General features: G+C 38.1%; 1 protein-coding gene across 4 annotated transcripts in view; it reads right to left on the bottom strand.

Moving 5' to 3' along the window:
* The window catches only part of COLGALT2 (collagen beta(1-O)galactosyltransferase 2), a 114,510-nt gene that overhangs the window by 38,732 nt on the left and 55,182 nt on the right, over positions 1-20,596 (bottom strand). For all 4 annotated transcript variants that reach the window (XM_032291183.1, XM_032291181.1, XM_032291179.1 and 1 more), the window contains exons 2-5: positions 9,445-9,555; positions 5,750-5,867; positions 4,271-4,405; positions 134-338 (exon numbers count right to left, since the gene is read on the bottom strand). In XM_032291183.1, coding sequence (XP_032147074.1) covers positions 134-338; positions 4,271-4,405; positions 5,750-5,867; positions 9,445-9,458 — 472 coding nt within the window. In that variant the 5' untranslated portion in view covers positions 9,459-9,555. The remainder of the gene's footprint in view (positions 1-133; positions 339-4,270; positions 4,406-5,749; positions 5,868-9,444; positions 9,556-20,596) is intronic.

Here is a 20,596-nt window from a genome sequence, read left to right as displayed (position 1 = left end):
TGTGTGTGTATATATATATATATATATATATACACACACACACATAATTTTTTTTAATAAGATGCACGAAACAAAGGAGTTGGTCATTTCGCTGTGTCTCCATGGGAGCAGTACAGCCAAAGACAACCAGTACCTGCTTGCCTGCTGGAGAAGGCAAAGACGATGATGTCATCAAACGTCCAAGTGTAGTCCTGGTGCGGGGGGTAGAAAGTCAGCCTGTCTGAGGCCTCCTTCCTGAGGTCTATTAGGAAGGTGGAGTGGACCATGGGGACAGGGAAGCAGCCTGTCCTCTTCCATTCTCGAATCTGAACGTAGTCTGGGGTCCTCTTATAGAAGCCCTGTAAAAGAGCAAATAGGTGAGTTGTGTTTTCTGATCTGAGGTCTTCATCTTTTTCAGTCATTTGCTAGACTGATTCCTTTCAAGTCATCACCAGCTAAACAGAAGCTTCCAAACAAAGCCACCTTCGCTTCTCTTGTCATGGCCTATGAATTTCCAAGTGAGCACAAGAAATACTGTCCACATATAAAATAATACTAAAAGGGTCTTGATATAAGAAATAACTTTGATTTCAGCATATCTCTTGATTTAATAATTTCATAGAAGTGTATTTTATGTTGGCTTATGATTAAATATGAAGCATGAGTATCAAGACGTGGCAGAGCAGAGCAGTTAAGAGCACAGGTTCCAGTGTTAGACTCCCAGAATTCAAATCCCACCTCAGCTACTTATTGTCTGCAGGTAAGGGTCAAGTGACTCAACCTTGCTGTGCTTATTTCTCATCTCTAAAACAGGGATGATGGCACTATCTTCTCCATAAGGTTAGCTGTAAAATTTAAGTAAGATAAAACCTGAATATTGTTGAGAATACTGCCCAGCACCAAAAATGTGTCAACAAATATTGGCTCCTATTAAAATGACATTACACTATGGCTAATATTTGTAATTAAACATGCATTACTTAGATATACAAATGAGAGTCTTCTTTCAATGCAGTTACTTAGTCAATATTCTGGTGAAGCTGCAGCCGCTCCACAGTTTTGGGGGATTCAGCTTCTGAAACTTCCTTCTGCACAAGCACACAGGACAACCAATTTCCTTATTCCAAAGCTCGAATCATTTCCAAAAAGATGAAGACATATCCCAACAAAACATGCTTACAAAACTTACTTGTAGAAGCTTTACAAGGTATTTTGGAAAATGTTCTAGGTGATGGCAGGCTCACTGGGATAAGTTTGAAGTTTTGCAAGGCCAGCCCTCTGAAGGGCAAGATACTCTGGATGCAGAAGTTCTTATGTGTTCATTAATCAGTCACATCACTTTATGGTCACATTTCCTGTTGTAATTCAGCATCCACACATAAGGCACTATGGCTTCATCTACTTCTCTGATATTCCCTTCAGATTCTAGAAGAGTGTCCCTAGCTGAGCTAACCCTAATGTTGACCCCATGATAAGGGAGGAGGATCACAAATGAGGACTTAGAAGACATGGGTCTCAGAGTCATCTGAACCTCCTTCTAGCCATTCGACCTTAGCCCATGCCAACCCTCTTTGAGCATGAGTTGTTTTTCTCTTAAAAAATGGGATAACAGCTGCTCTGTCAGTCTCATAGGGCAGCAGAATGAATCACATGTGATAAGGTCAATGAACCTATTTGGGGAACTGCAATTCATTATATGAAGTATTATTATTACTATAAGTTTTTCTATTAGCCTTTAACTTAAGGATTGTTTAACATTCTCTATGGTTTCACCTAACACTTCAGCTTATGAACAGTCTTCCAAGGGTAAAACGAACTCGGGTTTTTTAAAGGGATGCCTAAGGACTCATGTCTAATATAAAGTTCTAAACTGCTTAGGAACAATATTCCCAGAGTAAGAAGCTTGGAAAATACATGATGATGATGAATCACTGAATATCCTTGGGGTGGGGGTGAGAAGGAAGGAAGCAGTGAAAGTGAGAGAGAATAAATGTGCCTTCTGCAAAGAGGCAGAGGCAATGAATGTGTTTCTTTTTCCACACAAATTGAATCTTGTTGGTAATAATTCCTGTTCATTGGCCAGACAACATCAAGGTCTTTTTGTTTTGAATGTGTTTAAAGGCTCTGGAAATCAGGGCCTGACTTGAACTTATGAAGTCATTGGTCCTTTCTATTCCTGCCTTCGTGGAGACTAACTGGGATGGTAGAAAGCCAAAAATAAATGGAGGAAAATAAGAATTGTCCCTAAGTCGCTCAGAATTTAGTTTTACTGTACAAAATAAGTGAGTACATTTCTCCTGTTTGCTTTTAAGCATGAAAACAAATGAAAAGACAATATAAATTTGTAGGCTGTGACTACTAGGATAACCCACCCTTTTTGCTAGTGTCAAAGCATAACTCATTAAAAGCAACCCTCAAGTGATTCTGCCATGTGAAACACTGAAAATGTATGAATTTAAACTAATAGAATGCTTTTCGGATTATTAACTGAAAATGTATGAATTTGAACCTATATTGTTTTATCCCAAGGAACTGAATGGCCTTTAGAAATATGAACCTATTGCCTTCAAAAGAGACATAGAAAATAGCACACATCCAAAATCTCTTACAACTGGTAGAAATAATTACAACAAAAGAGGAATGCTTCATCCAGTGGTGTACTGGACCACACATTGTTAAATTTTCAGAAATTCTGCAAACCAGTTGACATGTTGGTAGCTTGGAATCCATAAAAACAAAAATCATGTTAACCCCCACAATTCTAATAACACCTTAGGTAGCAGTTTTGTACATTTTTAATAGCTATATCATCAAGTGGCTATATTGCAGTTTACTTAACCCTTTCCCTTAGCTTAACAACATTTAAGTTGTTTGTATGGTGGAAGTGTTTAAACCATAAAAATTGACAAGTGCTACCAGTCAGGGTTTTTCCCACAGAGAGCCAGTTATTAGACATTTATCAGCACACCACTGGCCTTATTTCTCATCCAAAACAAAATCAAATATAAAAGGGAGACTCAAACTTTAGCCCTTTGGCCATGAGAATACATTGAACATACTCCCCCTTTTTTTGAGACCAAGGTCTCACTTAGTCCCTTAGGCTGGAGTGTGGTGTTGTGATCACAGCTCACTGCAGCCTCAACGTCTTGGGCTCAAGCAGTCCTCCCACCTCTGCCTCCAAATAGCTGGAACTATAGGTGTGCACGACACCACATCTGGCTGATTTTTTTGATTTGTTGTAGAGATGAGGTTTCGCCATGTTGCCCGTGTTGGTCTTGAACTCCTGGACTCAAGTAATTGTCCCACCTCAACCTTCCAAAGTGCTGGGATTACAGGCATGAGCCACCACAGCTGGCCAACATATCTTTTTTTGCTTAGCACGTTTTTATCCTACATTGATACATATTACATTAATCATTGAATTTATCTCTCTGATTCATTAATTAAAGAATAAAAAATAGAACCAGCCATAAGCATTCACTAAAACAGACCTCTAGACTCTGAAGATTTTACTATGAAATAAAGAAATGATAAAAATTCAAACTTTTTTTAAACTTGAATTTTATAAAAACAACCTACCACAGAAGTTTTCATTATTAGAACTCTTTGAAAATAAATTTGGCAACATAAATCGAAGGTCATCAAAATATTTATACTCTTTGACTCAGTAATTCCACTTCTAAGAAGCTATCCTACGGATATAATCTTAAACATTGAAAAATTATATTAATCATGATGGTCACGATAGTTAAAAGCTGTGAATACTTTAAATGCTTTTCAAACCAAGATAAAGATTAAGTAAATTGCAGTATAGCCGCTTGATGATAATACAGTTATTAAAAATGTGCAAGTTTCTACCTATGGTGGTGTCACAGCGACAGGGATTTAACATCTGTTTTTTTTGGTTTTCTTTTAAACTTTTTTTAATTTCTAACTTTTTCTACAGTGTTCTTATGTTAGTTTTGTAATGACAAGAAGAATTAATTAAAAATAGTAATCCCTGAATTGGGTGGGGGAAAGTACAAATTCCAGCATGCTTGATTGGCTAATTTTAAGTTTCTAAGGCTAAGCTCTTTAGACTATTTTCTTCATAATTAATTAATACAGAAGAACCCCACTGGGTTGTGGCATTGGACCTAGATTTACTGCCCTTCCTAAAGTCGTTGTTGTGGGAACACAATGACATGCAGGTTTCAAGGGAGTGAGCAAGAGAAAGGTGAATGGGGCAACCGTTGACAGGGTGTTGCCTTGTGAAAACTAGAAGCCTTAATTCATTAAGCAAGAGACTTGCCTTAGGGGTGATTCCACACCAGAAATTAGAATACAGGCCCCGAGACTCCAGCATGGGGGCCACAATAGTTTTGTTTTCTGCAATCAGTAGATTGAGGGTCTGTGGATTAGTCAGGAAATTGTCGACATCTATGAACTAGGAAAAGAAAAGGATGTTAGGTACAAAGGTACTGTTCAGTAACGAGTTGGAGAATAACCCAGCCCTTCTGAAGGATCCCAGAAGTGTGCTCATGACATATGGCCAGTTATCTATGTCCTCCTTATTGAAACCCAGAGCAGCTAGGTGGTTCTCACTCAGTCAAAAAAACATTGAGTCTAACTTTTGTATGATAGGCTTTGCATAAGGCACTAAAGCAATAAATTGGTGCTGCCACACTGGGCACAGCCTCAACCAGGACCCAACCTACACTTTGGTTAGTGTTTTAAACACAAGTTATTAATGGTTCCCAAGCCATTAAAGGTTCATTCAAAAACACTTATTGACTGCCCAGTCTAGGTACAGATGGGCAGACCTACTTAGCTTTTCCATAGTAATGCCAGAGTGGCTCAAAACAGATCTATCAATTTATTTTAATGCTACAAGTAGAATTTTTGTTTAAGTACATTATATCAACCCATGTTAACCAGTGAAGCTATTTCCTATTCTTAGAAGTCCTGTTAACAGTGATTTATTTACAGAGACAGTGTCACAACAGATTCTAACATATAAAATAAATCATACTAAACTGTACACTGAAAAAGGGATCAACTGACAGATTTTAAATTATGTAGCTTTGATCACAAAAAAACAAAATTAGAAGTCTTCATTTTTATGGTAGTCCATCTGTTTACCCCAAATTTTCTGGTTTAACATTTGTACACTGCAATGGCATTTAAACAGCTACACAATGTTAAGTATTGTCAGTACAATTTGAAAATTTCTATGAAAGGATTTGTGTCACAAGTGTGCATGATACATTATTGAGCTGATTTTCACTGTCATTGAAGGACTGGGGATGGACATAAATTCTCCAAACAGAACATCACTGGGAGCAACCAGGAAGCCAAGCAAGAGATGCTACTTCCTAGATCATTCAGGGGCAAAAGGGAACCGTTTCAGAGCTGTTCAGTTCAATCTGTTTTTTACAGAATTATTCTTTCATGTCCCCCAAATTCTTCCAAAAAGTTATAAGAACAATTTACATTGCTTTACCTACAGCGTTTCCCACGAAGTAAAAATATGCAGAGTTCTTCTGCCTATTGCAGGGCAGAGACCAAATAATTCAGGTACTTCTTCACCTACTCACTAAAAATGCATGTGGGTCTGAGAATGAAGTCCAGGTAGCTCAATATTAAACCACCAAACATTTCCTTGGGCCTTTCTTAAAAGGCAGGGGAGGCACTGCCTAAGCCAAAGTGGTTTTGATTGCTTCCATGGTTTGGACGACTGATTTGGATAGTCTAGATGACAGTTGTCAAGAAATCAAACATCTCTTTTTACCAGAATGTAGTCTGACCATTTTTCCCTCGCAGTTCGAAGGGCTGCCTGTCGTAGTTTCATCACATGGGCAAACCGGGAGCTTGGCCAGTGCTTTGGTCCAATTTCATCAGGATAAGACCTAAAATGATAATAACAGCTCATCATTATTGAATGCCTACACATACCAAGCTCTGTCCTAAATGTTTATATGTATTCATTCAATCTTCATCAACCCCAGAAAGTAGGTACTATTATTGTTATCATCATCCTCATATTACAGATGAGGAAACTGGAGCAATGAGAGGTCAAGTACCTCAGTGCCTACTGTATACAGGAATCTTTACATGAAATATTTCAATGAGTTCTCATGAGAGCCTTTTCAGGGGAGTACTACTGTTCTCCGCATTTCACAAGTGAGGACATCGGGGTAGAGCAGTTAAGTCATTCATATAATGTTACACAATGGGGCAGATTCAAGATTTGAATCCAAGCAAAAAGCTGATGTTCCTAGACAATTTTTATATATCCTGGCATTGAATAAATTTAAAGAGTATGAAGTGTAAAACATGAGTTTCCCAGGAAAAACAAAGGTTTACTTTACTTGTTGGAGTCTCCACAAATGATTCCATATGGTCTAACACGTTGATCTATCTTAGGTAAAGTGAGATCATGGGATTTCTGTCAACATTCACAAAACAGCCAGGGCAAGACTCCTCCAATGGCCACACAGGCAAGTGGGTTGGGGCACCCTCCAAAACCCTTTCTAAGGCACCCAACTGGCATGGACACTGATACTGTTGCAGTAACCCAAAACCCACCAACACTTCAAGATCTCATAGCTGAACTGGCAATACATTTGTTTTAGTGAACGAAAAACTGGAAAAACAATGAGACTATAACTTACAAATAAGGTTAACAAAACTATGTACAGCAAAGGAATTCTCTGGAATGTCTTCCCCAATTAGTTTTTCAATGAAAATCAGAATTCTCATTTTTCTAAATATATTGCCCCTCCAAAATGCCTGCTCTGATATTTTTTCACACTGACCTTGGCATATAATATATTTAGTCAAAACCTGGCTGCAGAGAACATTACCAAGGTGCAAAGACGGCACACAAAGTATTTCTGTGCCATTTTTATTGGGCCAAATTCCATTATAAGGCACTCTAAAGGAGTGTTTACAATCTTTTCCAGTGTTCAGGCTTCACTGTGAAATATTGCTTGATATACAGTCCATGGGCTTGGATTTGAGAAATATATATGTATATATTATATAATATATTATATTTGTATTTATTATATTATATTATATTTGTATTTATTTATATTATTAATAAATTATATTATTTATATATTGTAAATAAATATAAATATAAACATATATTTATATAAATATAAATATATATATTTTATATATTAGATTATAAATATATATTTATATAAATATAAATTTATATATATTTATAATATACTATAATTTATAATATACTATAATAATATATTTATAATATAATATAATGTATATGTATTATATATAATATATATTTATATAAATATGAATTTATATATTATATATTTATAATATAATATATTTATAATAAACATATTTATACACGTATATATCATAATAAATTATATTTGTATTTATTTATTTATAATATAAATATAAATTTATAATATAAATAAGAATTCTTACATATAGAGAGACTAGAAGAACAGAAAGTTATTCTGGAATAGCATTTATTATTACTATAATACAAATTTGACTTTCAATAAATGACTTATCTTTGGAAGAAATTCAGGCAACTCCTTCATTCTATGTCTACAATTCCTTAAGGTAAAATTGTAGTAGCTTTGGGAACATTTATAATATTAAGTTTTAAATACATTTATTCTTGTTCTTATTTGCTCATCCAACCAGCATTAACTTATTGCCTGCCAAGAATATGGCTCTGAGGGGAGAAGGGGAATATAAAGTGTTTATATACTCTAGCCCCTGCCAAAGAACCTATGATTTATTTAGAAAAAAAAAAATACACTAATTGCATAGTTAATTAATGATGTTGGTTAAGTGTATCATTGTGCCAAAAAGGATGACATAGAAAATAAGCAATACAATTGTTGAGACAAAGGTAAGTATTTATAACTGAATGATGAAGAATAGCTTTCCGTAAGAGTTAGTTACAAAGAAGGAAAGGATCTTCCAGGATCTGCATAAGCAGCAGCGTGGGGTTTGGAAATAAAAGAAACATTTCTGAATAAAGCACATTTTCTTTTGGTGCTAAATTCATGGAATTTAAAAAATAAAAGTCTTAGGTGTTTGAACTTTGTTCTGTAGGTCCGAAAGAGTTAGTTAAGTCCTTTTAATAAAAAAATGACATCATTCGTATTTGAGGTAGATTGATTTGACTGTATGGTATGTAGGATGACTTGGAGGTAGAAGCAATTAAGAAATTGCTATGGGGGCCAGGCGCAGTGGCTCACACCTGTAATCCCAGCCTTTTGGGAGGCCAAGGCGGGCAGATCACCTAAGGTCAGGAGATCAAGACCATCCTGGCTAACGTGGTGAAACCCCATCTTTACTAAAAATACAAAAAATTAGCCGGATGTGGTGGTGGCGGGCACCTGCAGTCCCTGCTACTCAGAATGTTGAGGCAGGATAATCGCTTGAACCCTGAAGGTGGAGGTTGCAGTGAGCCGAGATCTCGCCACTGCACTCCCGCCTGGGCAACAGAGCCAGACTCCGTCTCAAAAAAAAAAGGGAAAGAAAAAGAAAAAAAAAATGCCATGGTAACCAGGCACAATGGCTCACACCTGTAATTCCAGCAATTTGGAAGGCCAAGGTGGGAGGATCACTTGAGGCCAGGAGTTCAAGCCCAGCCCAGACAACATAGCAAAATCATGTCTCTCTCCCACCGCACCCCCCAAAAATATGAGCCCAGTATAGTGGTGCATGCCTGTGGTCCTAGCTACTCAGGAGTCTGAAGGGGGAGTATTGCCTGATCCCAGGAGTGTGAGGTTACAGTGGAGCTATGATCGTGCCACTGCACCCCGGCTGGGGTGATAGAGTGAGACCCTGTCTCCAAAAAGAAAAAGAAAGAAAGAAAGAAAGGGGGGGGAGTAAGGGAGGGAGGGAAGGAGAGAGGGAGGGGAAAGAGGGAAAGAAAAAGAGGGAAAGAAAAGGAAAGAAATGAACTTCTGTGGTTAAGATTGGAAGTAACCTAAATGAACATCAATAGGGGACTGATTAAATAATTATGGTAAATGCATATACAACAGCTATTATGCAGTAAAACAAAATGAAAATGAAGCTCAACTATTGCTATAGAATGATTATTAAGATGTGATAAGTTGAAAAAAGTAAGGTGTATGTAGAAAGTACACACATTTTCACTATGATCCTTCACATATGTACAAAAGGTTTATGTTTAAAATATGGATAAACAATATTAATATTTTAAAATATACACTGTCATGGCAATTCATTTATGAAGTAATGAAAACCTTTACATGGCTGGCAGCTGTGGGAGTAAACAGGAAGAGGGTACTGTAAAGATCCGTAAAAGGGAGAAATGGCAGGTATTCAGAACTAACATAGGTATAGAAATTAAAGACAGTGAAAAGTCACATGTGCCTCCAAGCCCGGAAGGCCTAGAGAACTGGTTACAGAGGAAGGATAAATAACGAGTTTACAAAATTTGCTCTTGCTACTCACTCTGGTTCATCCATAGGCCTCCACTCCACATAGTGATAGAGCCTCTGTACATTTTTCAACCACTCCCTGAGTATTTCTGTTGTATTATCCACATTGTGATCAGTGGCTGCCCTGCATGAGAGAAAGCATAATATAGTTTAGCTTTGCCATCCAAAGACAGAGAAGGAAATCCAAAAGACCCCTGAGTAACTGAAAGAAGAATGGCTAATCATGGATAAAAAAATGTAAACATGAAAATAATTCCCTCATAGTCCAAACTAGACAATACATTTCTAAAGTAAGAGACACTGCTTAAAATCATCTTTGTGTCATTAGGTCATTAAACAGGGCTCACCCAGCCGTAGAATCTGTAAGTGGTTGTATCAATAAATAAACACATGAAAACACTAAGACACTGTAAACAGAAAATGAATTAACCAAGAGTCAACTGATGAAGCTTCTTGGAAATTTTTCTATATGTTTTAATTTTTAGATACCCAAGATGTAAACTCTACCTTTTAATTTCACTAACAATGACCCTCAATTTGAGCAATAATACTGCTTTATCTTCATTTCAAGTCAATTTTCTGACCACAACAAAATACCTAGTCAGTGCTGCTTTAATCGTTGTGAAGCTACAATAATAATTCTCAATATAAAACTCAAAATTTAAGGTATCTCCAATTATCTATTTTGGATTAACTTGACCATCACTTATACAAAATACAGTATTTTCCAAAGCCTTTAAATAATGTATTCAAAACTTGTACCTGTTCTACCTTGAAAGTTTAACAAATGGATCCACTTGTAAAGGGGCTTCACTCATTTATTTAAAAAGTATTTTCAAATTGTATCACAAAGCAATACCCAACACATGAAAAACAGTTATTCGAAATGAAAAACAGAAAAAGAGAAGAAAGCAGGGGTTGTAATCCTGACAACAAACAAGGTAGAATTCAGGCCAAAGACTATTAAGATGACAAAGAAGGAGACTTTATAATACTAAAAGAGGCCATTCACACCAAGATACACAAACTGTGAATATCTATGCATTTTCATATATTACAAGGGTCGGCAAACTTTCTTTTAAGAGATAGATAGTAAACATTTTAGGTTTACAGGCCATATACTATCTGCGCTATTACTTAACTCTGCCATAATAGTGATAAGTCAGCCATAAACAATACGTAAATGAATGAGCATTGCTGTGTTCCAATGAAACTTTCTTTACAAAAGCAAGCAGTTGGTCTGTAGGCTTTAATTTGCTGTTCCCTAATATAGTAGAAAGTATAAAAACTGTAAAGAAAAACAGAAACAATAATAAGAGATGTTAACATACCACTTTCAGTTAAAGATAATACAAATGAGGAAAAAATAAATATATATAGGATCTATACAACACACAAATAGAGACTTCTCAAGTGCACAAGGAACATCTAATAGCATTGACCAACAATTACATCCCAAAGAAAGCCTCCATAAAATTAAAATAGTATAAACAACATTCTCCGATCTAAATGACATAGAAGTAGAAATTTATAATAAAGTAAAACCCCTAAATCCACTAAAAACTTCCTTATAAAGTTGTTTTTTTTTTTTTAAAAAAAAAAAACAATTACTGGTGGAAAAATAAATACAAGCCAATTTCAGAACTTCCAAAAATTAATAATGAAAACACTACATATCAGACTTTTGGGATACAATTAAAGCGGTAATCAGAGAAAAATTCAGTTTTATATGCTTAAATAAATAAAAATAAATAAGTTAAACTTCTACTCAAAAAGCTAGAAAAAAGCAATAAAGCAAACATATATAAAGGACATTAATAGAGATATGGGTAGAAAATTGTGAGGTATAAACCAGAAAAAGAGTAGAAACAAACTAAAATGCTGCTTCTTTGAGCAAAATCAATAAAAGACAAGCTCTAGTTAATCTACCTAAGATAAACAAATATAAAAAAATAAGAAATGGGAAACAATATGATTGATTTGAAAGAAAAATTTTAAAAACATATAAGCAACTCTTTGGACAACTCTATGATAAATAAATTTGAAAACTAGATATAATAGACAATTTCCTAGAAAAATGGATGTTAGCAAAATTGACTCCTGTGGAGATATAAAGCTTAAATAAATAGTTTCCATGAAGACAGTAAAGAGGAAAAAAAAACAACTAGGTTCATGTTTTTTTAGGAGGAAATTCTACTAAACCCTACACTAGACACTTCCAATGCTATACAGCTTGTTATCCAGCATGTAGGAAAAAAATGAAAATTCTAAGTTCTTCTAATATTGCAAGTATAATATTGATGTCTAAACCTGATGAAGATTTACACACACACACACACACACACACACACACACACACACACACTACTGACCAATATCGTTTAATGTATATGCTGCAAAAATCTTAAACAAAGTACTAGCAAACAAAGTCCAACGTCTTAATAAGAAACTATAGCATGGTCTAAAAATGTTCAATATGAAGGAATTTCATTAACATAATTCACTATGTTAATGGACCTGAAGAAAAATCACAATTATCTCTGCAAATGTGTAAAAGGTCTTTAACAAAATTAGACACCTATTCCTGGTTTTTAATAACCACAAAGAATAAAATTAAAGCAGATCCTAAAAAAATAAGTCACTACAATTAAAACTGTGTGGTAATGACACAGGAATACATGACACAAGGAGACAAGTGGGACAGAAGAGAAAGTATAGAAATTCCCATATTACCATGTAACAAACTTGCACATATACTTTCTGCATCTAAAATGGAAGTTGAAATTTAAAAATAAATAAGTTTCATCACAAATATATAAATATAATACAGTTTTGAAAAATGATCAGAGGTACACATGAAAGAATTGAGCTTCTATTGCATCATGACTGTCACTGCTATTTGTAGGATGATTTAAAATAAATTCAAAGTAAATATAAATAAAGGCGCGAGGGTGGTGGCTCAAGCCTGTAATTGCAGCACTTCGGGAGGCCAGGGTAGACGGATCATTTCAGGTCAGGAGTTTGAGACCAGTCTGGTCTACATGGTGAACCCTGTCTCTACTAAAAAAAACCCAAAAAATTAGCTGGGTATGGTGGCACCTGCCTGTTAGTCTCAGCTACTCGGGAGGCTGAGGCAGGAGAATCACTTGAACTTGGGAGGTGGAGGTTGCAGTGAGCTGAGATTGGTGCACTGCACTCCAGCATGGGTGACAGAGAGAGACTCTGTCTCAATAAATATAATAAACAAATAAAACATACAAATAAAAAAGTCTTTTTCATTAAACATGAAGCATTATAGTTTTTATTGGTTTTAAATTGCCTCAATATATTCAAAACATTTTTATCTCCTAAAAAAATAATCTTTAAGAGAGGGAATGTTCAGGAATGTTCAAGAGAGAAAAATACACAGTTAAGCAAAGCAAAGCACAAGAGAACTCTGTTTAGACTGGGAATACATATCTGTAAAACACCAAGTAACTTAAAACTATGCAATTGAAGTCATAAGGTATAGAAAAGTGAGATATAAAGGCATGTAACTAATATTTGAAAATCTTATCTTGTAATGGATACTTGAATTAAAAGATAGATACTTGATAAAAGATTAATAGATACTTGAATTAAAACTAGCCTAATTAAAAACATTATTCAATAACTACAGATGACACCAATGGCCAACTTGATAAACTTTCAAGTGTCTCCTTGAAATTAGATGAGAACCAGCTCCTCTCTTCATGGCATGTTCTAGGAGGGAAAAAGACCCACAGGCCCACCTGGACATTCCATGGCCTGGTGAGGGAGAAAGGTGATGTGTGAAGCTGACAGTTTTGAGGGATACCAGGTGAGCATCTTAGGACAAAGACGGGGTAGGAGGAGCCCTTGGCAACTCACAGAGATGGGAAAGTGATGCAGAAAGTAATGCAAAAGAAGACTACAGGCTCCACTGAGTTTGTAATTGTGCCGAAAAGTGCAACATCAGCAAAAGTCACATCCGCTGTGACACATGGCCATGAGCTACCAATGTCCCGGGTAACAAGTGGCCATGAAGAGCGCAATGAGGGTCGAACCACTGGGCTCGTGATAGGAAGCATGCAGAAAGCATTTCCTGAAACGGAGAATTCACTGTAAAGCACCTTATTCTTCACTCAAACAGTATGAAGAGGAATAAGTTAAAACTAAACGAAACTAAAATTCATTATCACAATGTTAGCCAGAAGTTATGAGAATTTTACATTATTCTTAAATTGTTTATGAATAGCACAGGAGAATTTTCCAGGTGCAGTGGCACACACCCTTCCCAGCTACATGGGAGGCTGAGGTAGGAGGATCACTTGAGCCTAGGAGTTCCAGGCTGCAGTGAGTACAACAGTGCCTGTGAATAGCCGCTGCACGCCAGCCTGGGTAACACAGCAAGACCACATCTCTAAAAGAAAAAGACAAAAAATAGCCTAGCAGAATTTATAAAGCCTCTACTTTTTCCCTTGGTTATTGTTTCTTCATTACACAGGACTTCTTAAATTCTCTTTGCCTTCCCTACATCAATGCATTTTCTATTCCTTTTGACAAAGTTAGTCTTATGAAACCCATTTTCCTGGTGTACAGATTAAACAGCTCCAAAACTTGCCTCAGCATCCACTCCTGATGAACAACCTTAGAAATTGCCTGTAGTATACAGAGGTAAAGATGTCTAATTAAAAACAGAAGCACAGATTTCAAATATTCTTTTCACTGAGTTAAAAAATGGCCTGTACTGCTACCTCCCTGAATTAAGGTTCTCTTTGTTCTTAGGCTTCTGAGGAAATGAACATGTTCTCCAGTTGTGGTTGGAGAGAGGTGCATCCATCCTGGTCTTTGATGTGCAGGGCCAGGCTCTCCTACACTTGTTCCCAGAGGAGGAAGAGCAGGAAGAGCAGCGCAGGCCACACCAGCCCACCAAGGAAGCCTTGTAGCCCCCGCTTGAGACTAAGTTTCTCTGCTTCTCCTCTCCACTGTCAAAAAAGTCAAAAACAGAAATCCAGGCAGACACTTCTAACTGCTTCCTTGTAATCGCTCTGACAAAAGTATGTTTCCCTTTGGATGCATAGGCTATTCAGAGTGTTGGAGAGAGATACCAAAGGCCCAGATGCAAGCTCTCTGGAGGAAACCCGAAGCTGGTGTTAATGGTTCTATTTTCAGAGCCCTGTAGCACAAGGCAGCAACAGTGCGGTGCTTCTCCTGCTGCAGCACTCCACAAGCAGCTAGACACAAAAATGTCTGTGGCCAAGGTGGATTTTTCCATGGAGCTAGGAAGCTGAGAACCCAGAACGTGTGAGCACCCTCAGGAGGAGCTGAGGCACTGTGGCCCATCTCTCTATCTGAAGGCTCCTTACGGTCCCTGTGGAAAATGAGTACTGCCTCGGATCTGTCATTCTTCTCCCAATCAGACCAGAAAAGGTACCCAGAAAGGTCACAGACATCACCAGTGAATTCCTTGAAGAAAACAAATGATATGCAAGGACAGCTAGACATCTGGAGAGGTGATCTGCAAGTAATCGACAGTCTTCAAACTGGAAAACCACAGTTTGCAAAAACACAAACATGGGCTGGCAGGGTGATTATGTTTCTGGGAGGCTCACACTGCTCAATCTTTCTCTCAATTCTCCAACTAGAGTGGATTAACACCTAAATTGACACCTCGACTCACTCTCTCTTCCCTGGGTCTCTCTGACTCAGGATAAGACAGCAAGGAGAGGCTGGGCGTGGTGGCTCATGCCTGTAATCCCAGCATTTTGAGGCCAAGGTAGGTGGATCACCTGAGGTCAGGAGTTTGAGGCCAGCCCAGCCAACATGGCAAAATGCTGTCTCTACTAAAAATATAAAAATTAGCCAGATGTGATGGTGCACGCTTGTAGTCCAGGTACTCAGGAAGCTGAGGCAGGAGAATTGCTTGAATTCAGGAAGTGGAGATTTCAGTGAGCTGAGTGGAGATTTCAGTGCCACTACACTCTAGCCTGGGCGAGAGTGAGACTCTGTCTCAAAAGAAAAACAAAACAAAAAAGGACAGCAAGGAGAGCTCAGCTCTTGAGCTGTTTTTAATTTTCTTCGAAGGTCATGTTGGGACAATAATTTTGTTTTACCTCTAAGGAGCCCTGGTACCTACCAGCTACCATGGTCTCTCCCTTCCAATTTTAGGGGAGCTGTGGCCCTGACACAGCTTCAGTGCCAACTTCAGTTGGCCCCTGCTCTGTCCAGGAGTCCTGGCTTGCTTTCTTTGGAGCTAGTACCTGAAAAGGGAGTGCTGTTAGAAACAGGTACCACATCCGCACTGGCCACCTCTCACCCTAAATGCTGCCCGTCTGCTTTCCCTCTGATTCTGCTTTTAGTTCTTATTTCTCCTCCTTCGTCTTCTCCAGCTGTACAAATTAGCAAAGGCCCATGAGTCTCAGATTCAAAATCAAATTAGGACAAAGGGAAACACGTACTGGAGACATAAGCACAGTATGTGTAGGGATCCCCTTGGCTGATGATGGCCCCAGGTCAACAGGTGGACTGTCACTGCTACATGGGACAGAGCACAAAGGGCAGGCCAAGAAGTCAACATGTCTGCAGGATGAGACTGCTTTACTGCTTGGCTATGGGCAAAAAAAAAAAAAAAAATTGAGATTTATCTAGCAATGTCTAGAAACACTGACATTTCTCCTTGCTCCAGGAGTTAGTTTTCATTTCTAAGTCTTGCCTCTTAAGACTCAGTGCCAACTAGAAATAATTGGAAGTGACTCATTTATTTTTACCATAGTCCTACTAAGGCTGTTAGGGCTAAACTCATATTGGTAAACATGAGGCCACTGGAATCATATTAAAGATGCATACTGGATCTCTTAGCAGGTGGGACACAGAAATTGAGGACATAGTACTATTTTATTTTATTTTATTTGAGAAGGAGTTTCACTCTTGTTGCCCAGGCTGGAGTGCAAAGGCACAATCTAGGCTCACTGCAACCTTTGCCTCCCAGGCTCAAGCAGTTCTGCCTCAGCCTTCCAAGTAGCTGGGATTACAGGCATGCAACACCATGTCCAGATAATTTTGTATTTTCAGTACAGATCGGGTTTCACCATGTTGGCTTTGTTGGTCTTGAACTCCTGACCTCAGGTGATCCACCCGCCTCTGCCTCCCAAAGTAATCTAGGATTACAGGCGTGAGCCACTGCGCCCAGCCAGGACACAGTACTTCTGATCACTTCCAACTGTACTGAGCCTCAGGGAATATCCTAAGCTTCCCTGCCACACCCCAGAAAGTCTAGACCTCTGTCACTATAGAAGAGGTCTGCAACTGGTGGAAGAGGAGGATGGCCACACTGGACAGTGACTAATCTATTGATCTTGGTGCCTGAGAACCTGCAAAATACGTTATCCAGAGATGCAAGAGAAGGGCAATTGCATGAACAACAAAGTTAGTCACCACCTGGACAATCCTCCCCATGACTAGTGAGTTGGCAAAAGTGAATTTTCCAACTAGAGACTTCAAACACTGAACTGCCCTCTCAGACGTTTCTTGTTTTCACCCAGCAAAGAAGACTCATTGGTGTAGAAAATAAAGAGCTCCACCTAAAAATAAAATTCCACTAATGAAAGCAACCACTGTAATTCATTTTCAAGAAAGGTCATATTATCGAATCCCATGAGGTGGTGGGACTTGCACAACTGGAGAAGAAGAAGAAATATGAACTAAAAGCAGAATCAGAGGGAAAGCAGATGGGCAGCATTTTGATTGAAAGGCGGCCAGTGTGGATGTGGCACCTGTTTCTACCAGCACTCCCTTTTCAGGTACTAGCTCCAAAGAAAGCAAGCCAGGACTCCTGGACAGAGCAGAGGCCAACCGTGAGCACTGCGTCCAGTCTCAAGGAAAGACTCCCCAGCAGCAGACCTGCCAAAAGGAGAGACATGCTCACCCACTCATCAAAATATGCCAATTGATTTTTGCTTCTTGGTTACCGGGTAGAGTTCTGTCTAAAGATCTGGAACCCTTCTTCTGGGTGGAAATTAGATATGCATATGGTTAAGGACATGAATATGGATTGGGGACCTGGGGATTCCTCCCCCAAAAGCCTTTTCCTAGATCCTCTGGATACCAAGTCAATTAGTTGCAATTCTTCCCAATGAACTAAGAAATCAGAAAAACTCACTTCTCGCGAAAACCTCCTCACCAATGAAATTAATGTTTATACTTCCTTAACATCCCTCCTCAGTATGCCCCATTTCATCCCAGAAACAATCATAGACACAGTGCACCTGAAGGCTGAGTATGTGTGATGTAAAAATAAATATTTGATTCTAGAAATCCAAGCAACCAACTAATCAATTTCACCTCTAAACAGCATCCCTAAATTTCTCCTGATGGTAAAATTTGCTGATTGACAGACCAGTTAACCGTCAATTCAAAAGCCCATTATCATCTTTTGATGATAAAATTAATCAACTTAAGCATATTATAATTGAGCTATTTTTTGATACTCATGATTCTGAGCCATGTTGTTGTTCTCTTTGTGTTAAGAACTTCTCAACGTTATGTCACACACTATCCCGTTTTTAGCCTTATGATTAAAGTTACTCATCATCTTTATTTTCCCCGTTACAGAAAAGAAGGCTGAGGATGAGAGGTTATGACTTGCTCAAGTCATGCAAATGGTGGGTGCCAGAGCTTGGCCTTTTTACTCAGGCCGTCGAATCTGTCCCTCAACATCCACCCCCACCAGGCTCCCCACCACTCCTGTCCAACAGAGAGTAGATGACCAGGAAACACCTGTCAAATTGGAAGTTCTCTACCTTGTTAAGGATATTAATCAATATGACCAATATGATCATCTCAGGATGAAAGGATGGAAATGTCCCAGCAAGAAACAAAAGAAAAATGGGAAGATCCATCCATTATGTACAAGATTTGCTTAGGTTTATTTTCATCATAATTCTCCTTGGAGTCACAACCCTTGGAATTCCATGAAAATATCAGTGGGAGCGTCTGCGACAAGACAAATATGTTTCTCATTTGTCTAAGTACCTTTTTCCTGTTTTTCTTCTCCTTTGTCCCTTGTTTATTCTTCTTCCCACCCTTTTCACCCACTCTTCATGGCCCGTTTTCTCGTCTGTATTGGATTTTCCAATTCTGTTAAGTTCTTCATTTTGTAGATGTACCCTGAAGACATGTAGTTACTAGTTAAATGAAGCACTGGTACTAAAGAGAAGACACAGCAGGATCCATAAACATTTTCTCCAGTAGTCCTGAACTTCTACACCCTCCAATCACGTCAGGCTAGATTGGACAGCCCCTATCTGTAATTATGCATCAACAACTTGCCATGCTTCCAGTACTGTGCTTGCTCCTGTATTGTAATTAACTGGTTCTATTTCTTTCTTCATTACTCGACTTTATTTCCTGAGGCCAGGGACTGTCCCAGTACTTAACAGTTCACTATAAAATAAGCACTTATCATGAGTTTGATGAATGAATGAATGAATGAACAATTTCAGGGGAACTTCTCCCCATCCAACCCAAATGCCTACAAAGGCTGAGCACAGATAACAAAGAAGAGAAATGAAACATGTCTGAGCCAATGGTGTGAAAGGAGGACTGCTGAGAATAGCACATGTGGGCCCCAGCTGATTGCTGCTGCACTGGAATGTGTGCCCAGAAATTCTAGGCTTTCAAATTGTTTCAAGAGGAGCTGGCTATCTACATTTTAGAGATAAAAGTCTATTTATAACCTGTACACACTTTTAGGCTGAAATGCCATGAAAATATTCCAGCCTGGCAGGAGTTCTCTGAAAACCATGGAGGCCAACATAAAAAAACACATTGTTTCATCTCTTAATAGCCCAGGTCCATCCAGCCACACATGCTCAAGGTACATATTTCAGTAATTAAATATTTCAGATATGGCTGGGAGGATAGCAATAATATCACTTCGCTGCTTTCACAAGACAGAAAACATCTTCAGTGAAAAAGACAAGACAAATATGCACAGGTTGAGCAAGGTGTAAGTAATTCTCTGAACCAGTCTAATATTAAGAGAATTGGAAAAAAGGAAAAAAAAATGATGCAGGTACCATGGAATGAGTATAAGTGTAGACCTCCTGAAAACACCATATATACCTCCTCTCTGCGTAGCAACTAAGACATAATCACTGCTGCACAAACTTTTTCTAACAACTTTATCGAGATATATTTCACATACTGAAAATTCACTCTTCTAATGTATAAAATTCAGTGTCTTTCAGTTGTGCAACCATCACCATTATCCAATTCCAGGACATTTTCATCACCTCAAAAAAAATCCTACAACCATTAGCAGTCACCTCTCACCCCTCCAGGCCCTGTAACCATTCTACTTCCTGCTCCTATGGATTTGCCCATTTTTGTCCTTTTGTATCAATAGAATCATACGATTGTGGCCATTGTGTCTGACTTCTTTCACTTTGCATAGTGTTTTCAAGGTTAATGCATGTTGTAGCACGTATCAGTACTTGATTCATTTTTATGGCTAAACAATATTCCATAGTATGGATATACCACATTTTGTTTATGCATTCATCAATTAATAGGCATTTGGGCATTTTCACTTTGTAGTTATTATGAACGATGCTGCTATGAACATTCATGTAGAAGTTTTTGTGTGGACATATGGTTTCATTTACCTTGAGTATGGTTGTTCAATTTTAAATACTATAGAAAAAGAAGAAAATTTATTTTATTCTTTACCGTTTTTGGAGAACCTACTATGTTCCAGTCACTAAGCTGACCATTTTACGTATATAACTTTAACATTTAAGGTAATTCTCCTGTAAGTATTATGATCCCCATTTTACAGAAGAGAAATGTGAGGCTTAGAGGCTCTCTTCCAAAGCTTGTTTTCTTTCCATTTATACTTCATCTTTGATATGTATTTTTCTTAATTTCTGAAATTCTCAGTTTTCTGTTCCAATGCAGCAGAGAGGAATCCTTTCCTCTGCTCCATGAGTATCTTGGTTGTACATGAGATGAGCAGATGCAAGGGTCCAGGAATAGGTGGGCAGCTGGAAGAAAGCGACAAGTGTTGGTCTCAGCAGGTGAGCTGGGGTGGAACAGCTGAAATAGGACATGGGTGATGAAACTCTGAGGGGTAAGCCCAGCGCTGCCTAATGGCGGGACTGGGTCAG

Source organism: Sapajus apella, unplaced genomic scaffold, assembly GCF_009761245.1.
Source record: "Sapajus apella isolate SASKATOON/1434 unplaced genomic scaffold, GSC_monkey_1.0 scaffold25, whole genome shotgun sequence".
NCBI classification, from domain to species: domain Eukaryota; kingdom Metazoa; phylum Chordata; class Mammalia; order Primates; family Cebidae; genus Sapajus; species Sapajus apella.
This window is presented reverse-complemented; position numbering and strand designations above follow the sequence as displayed.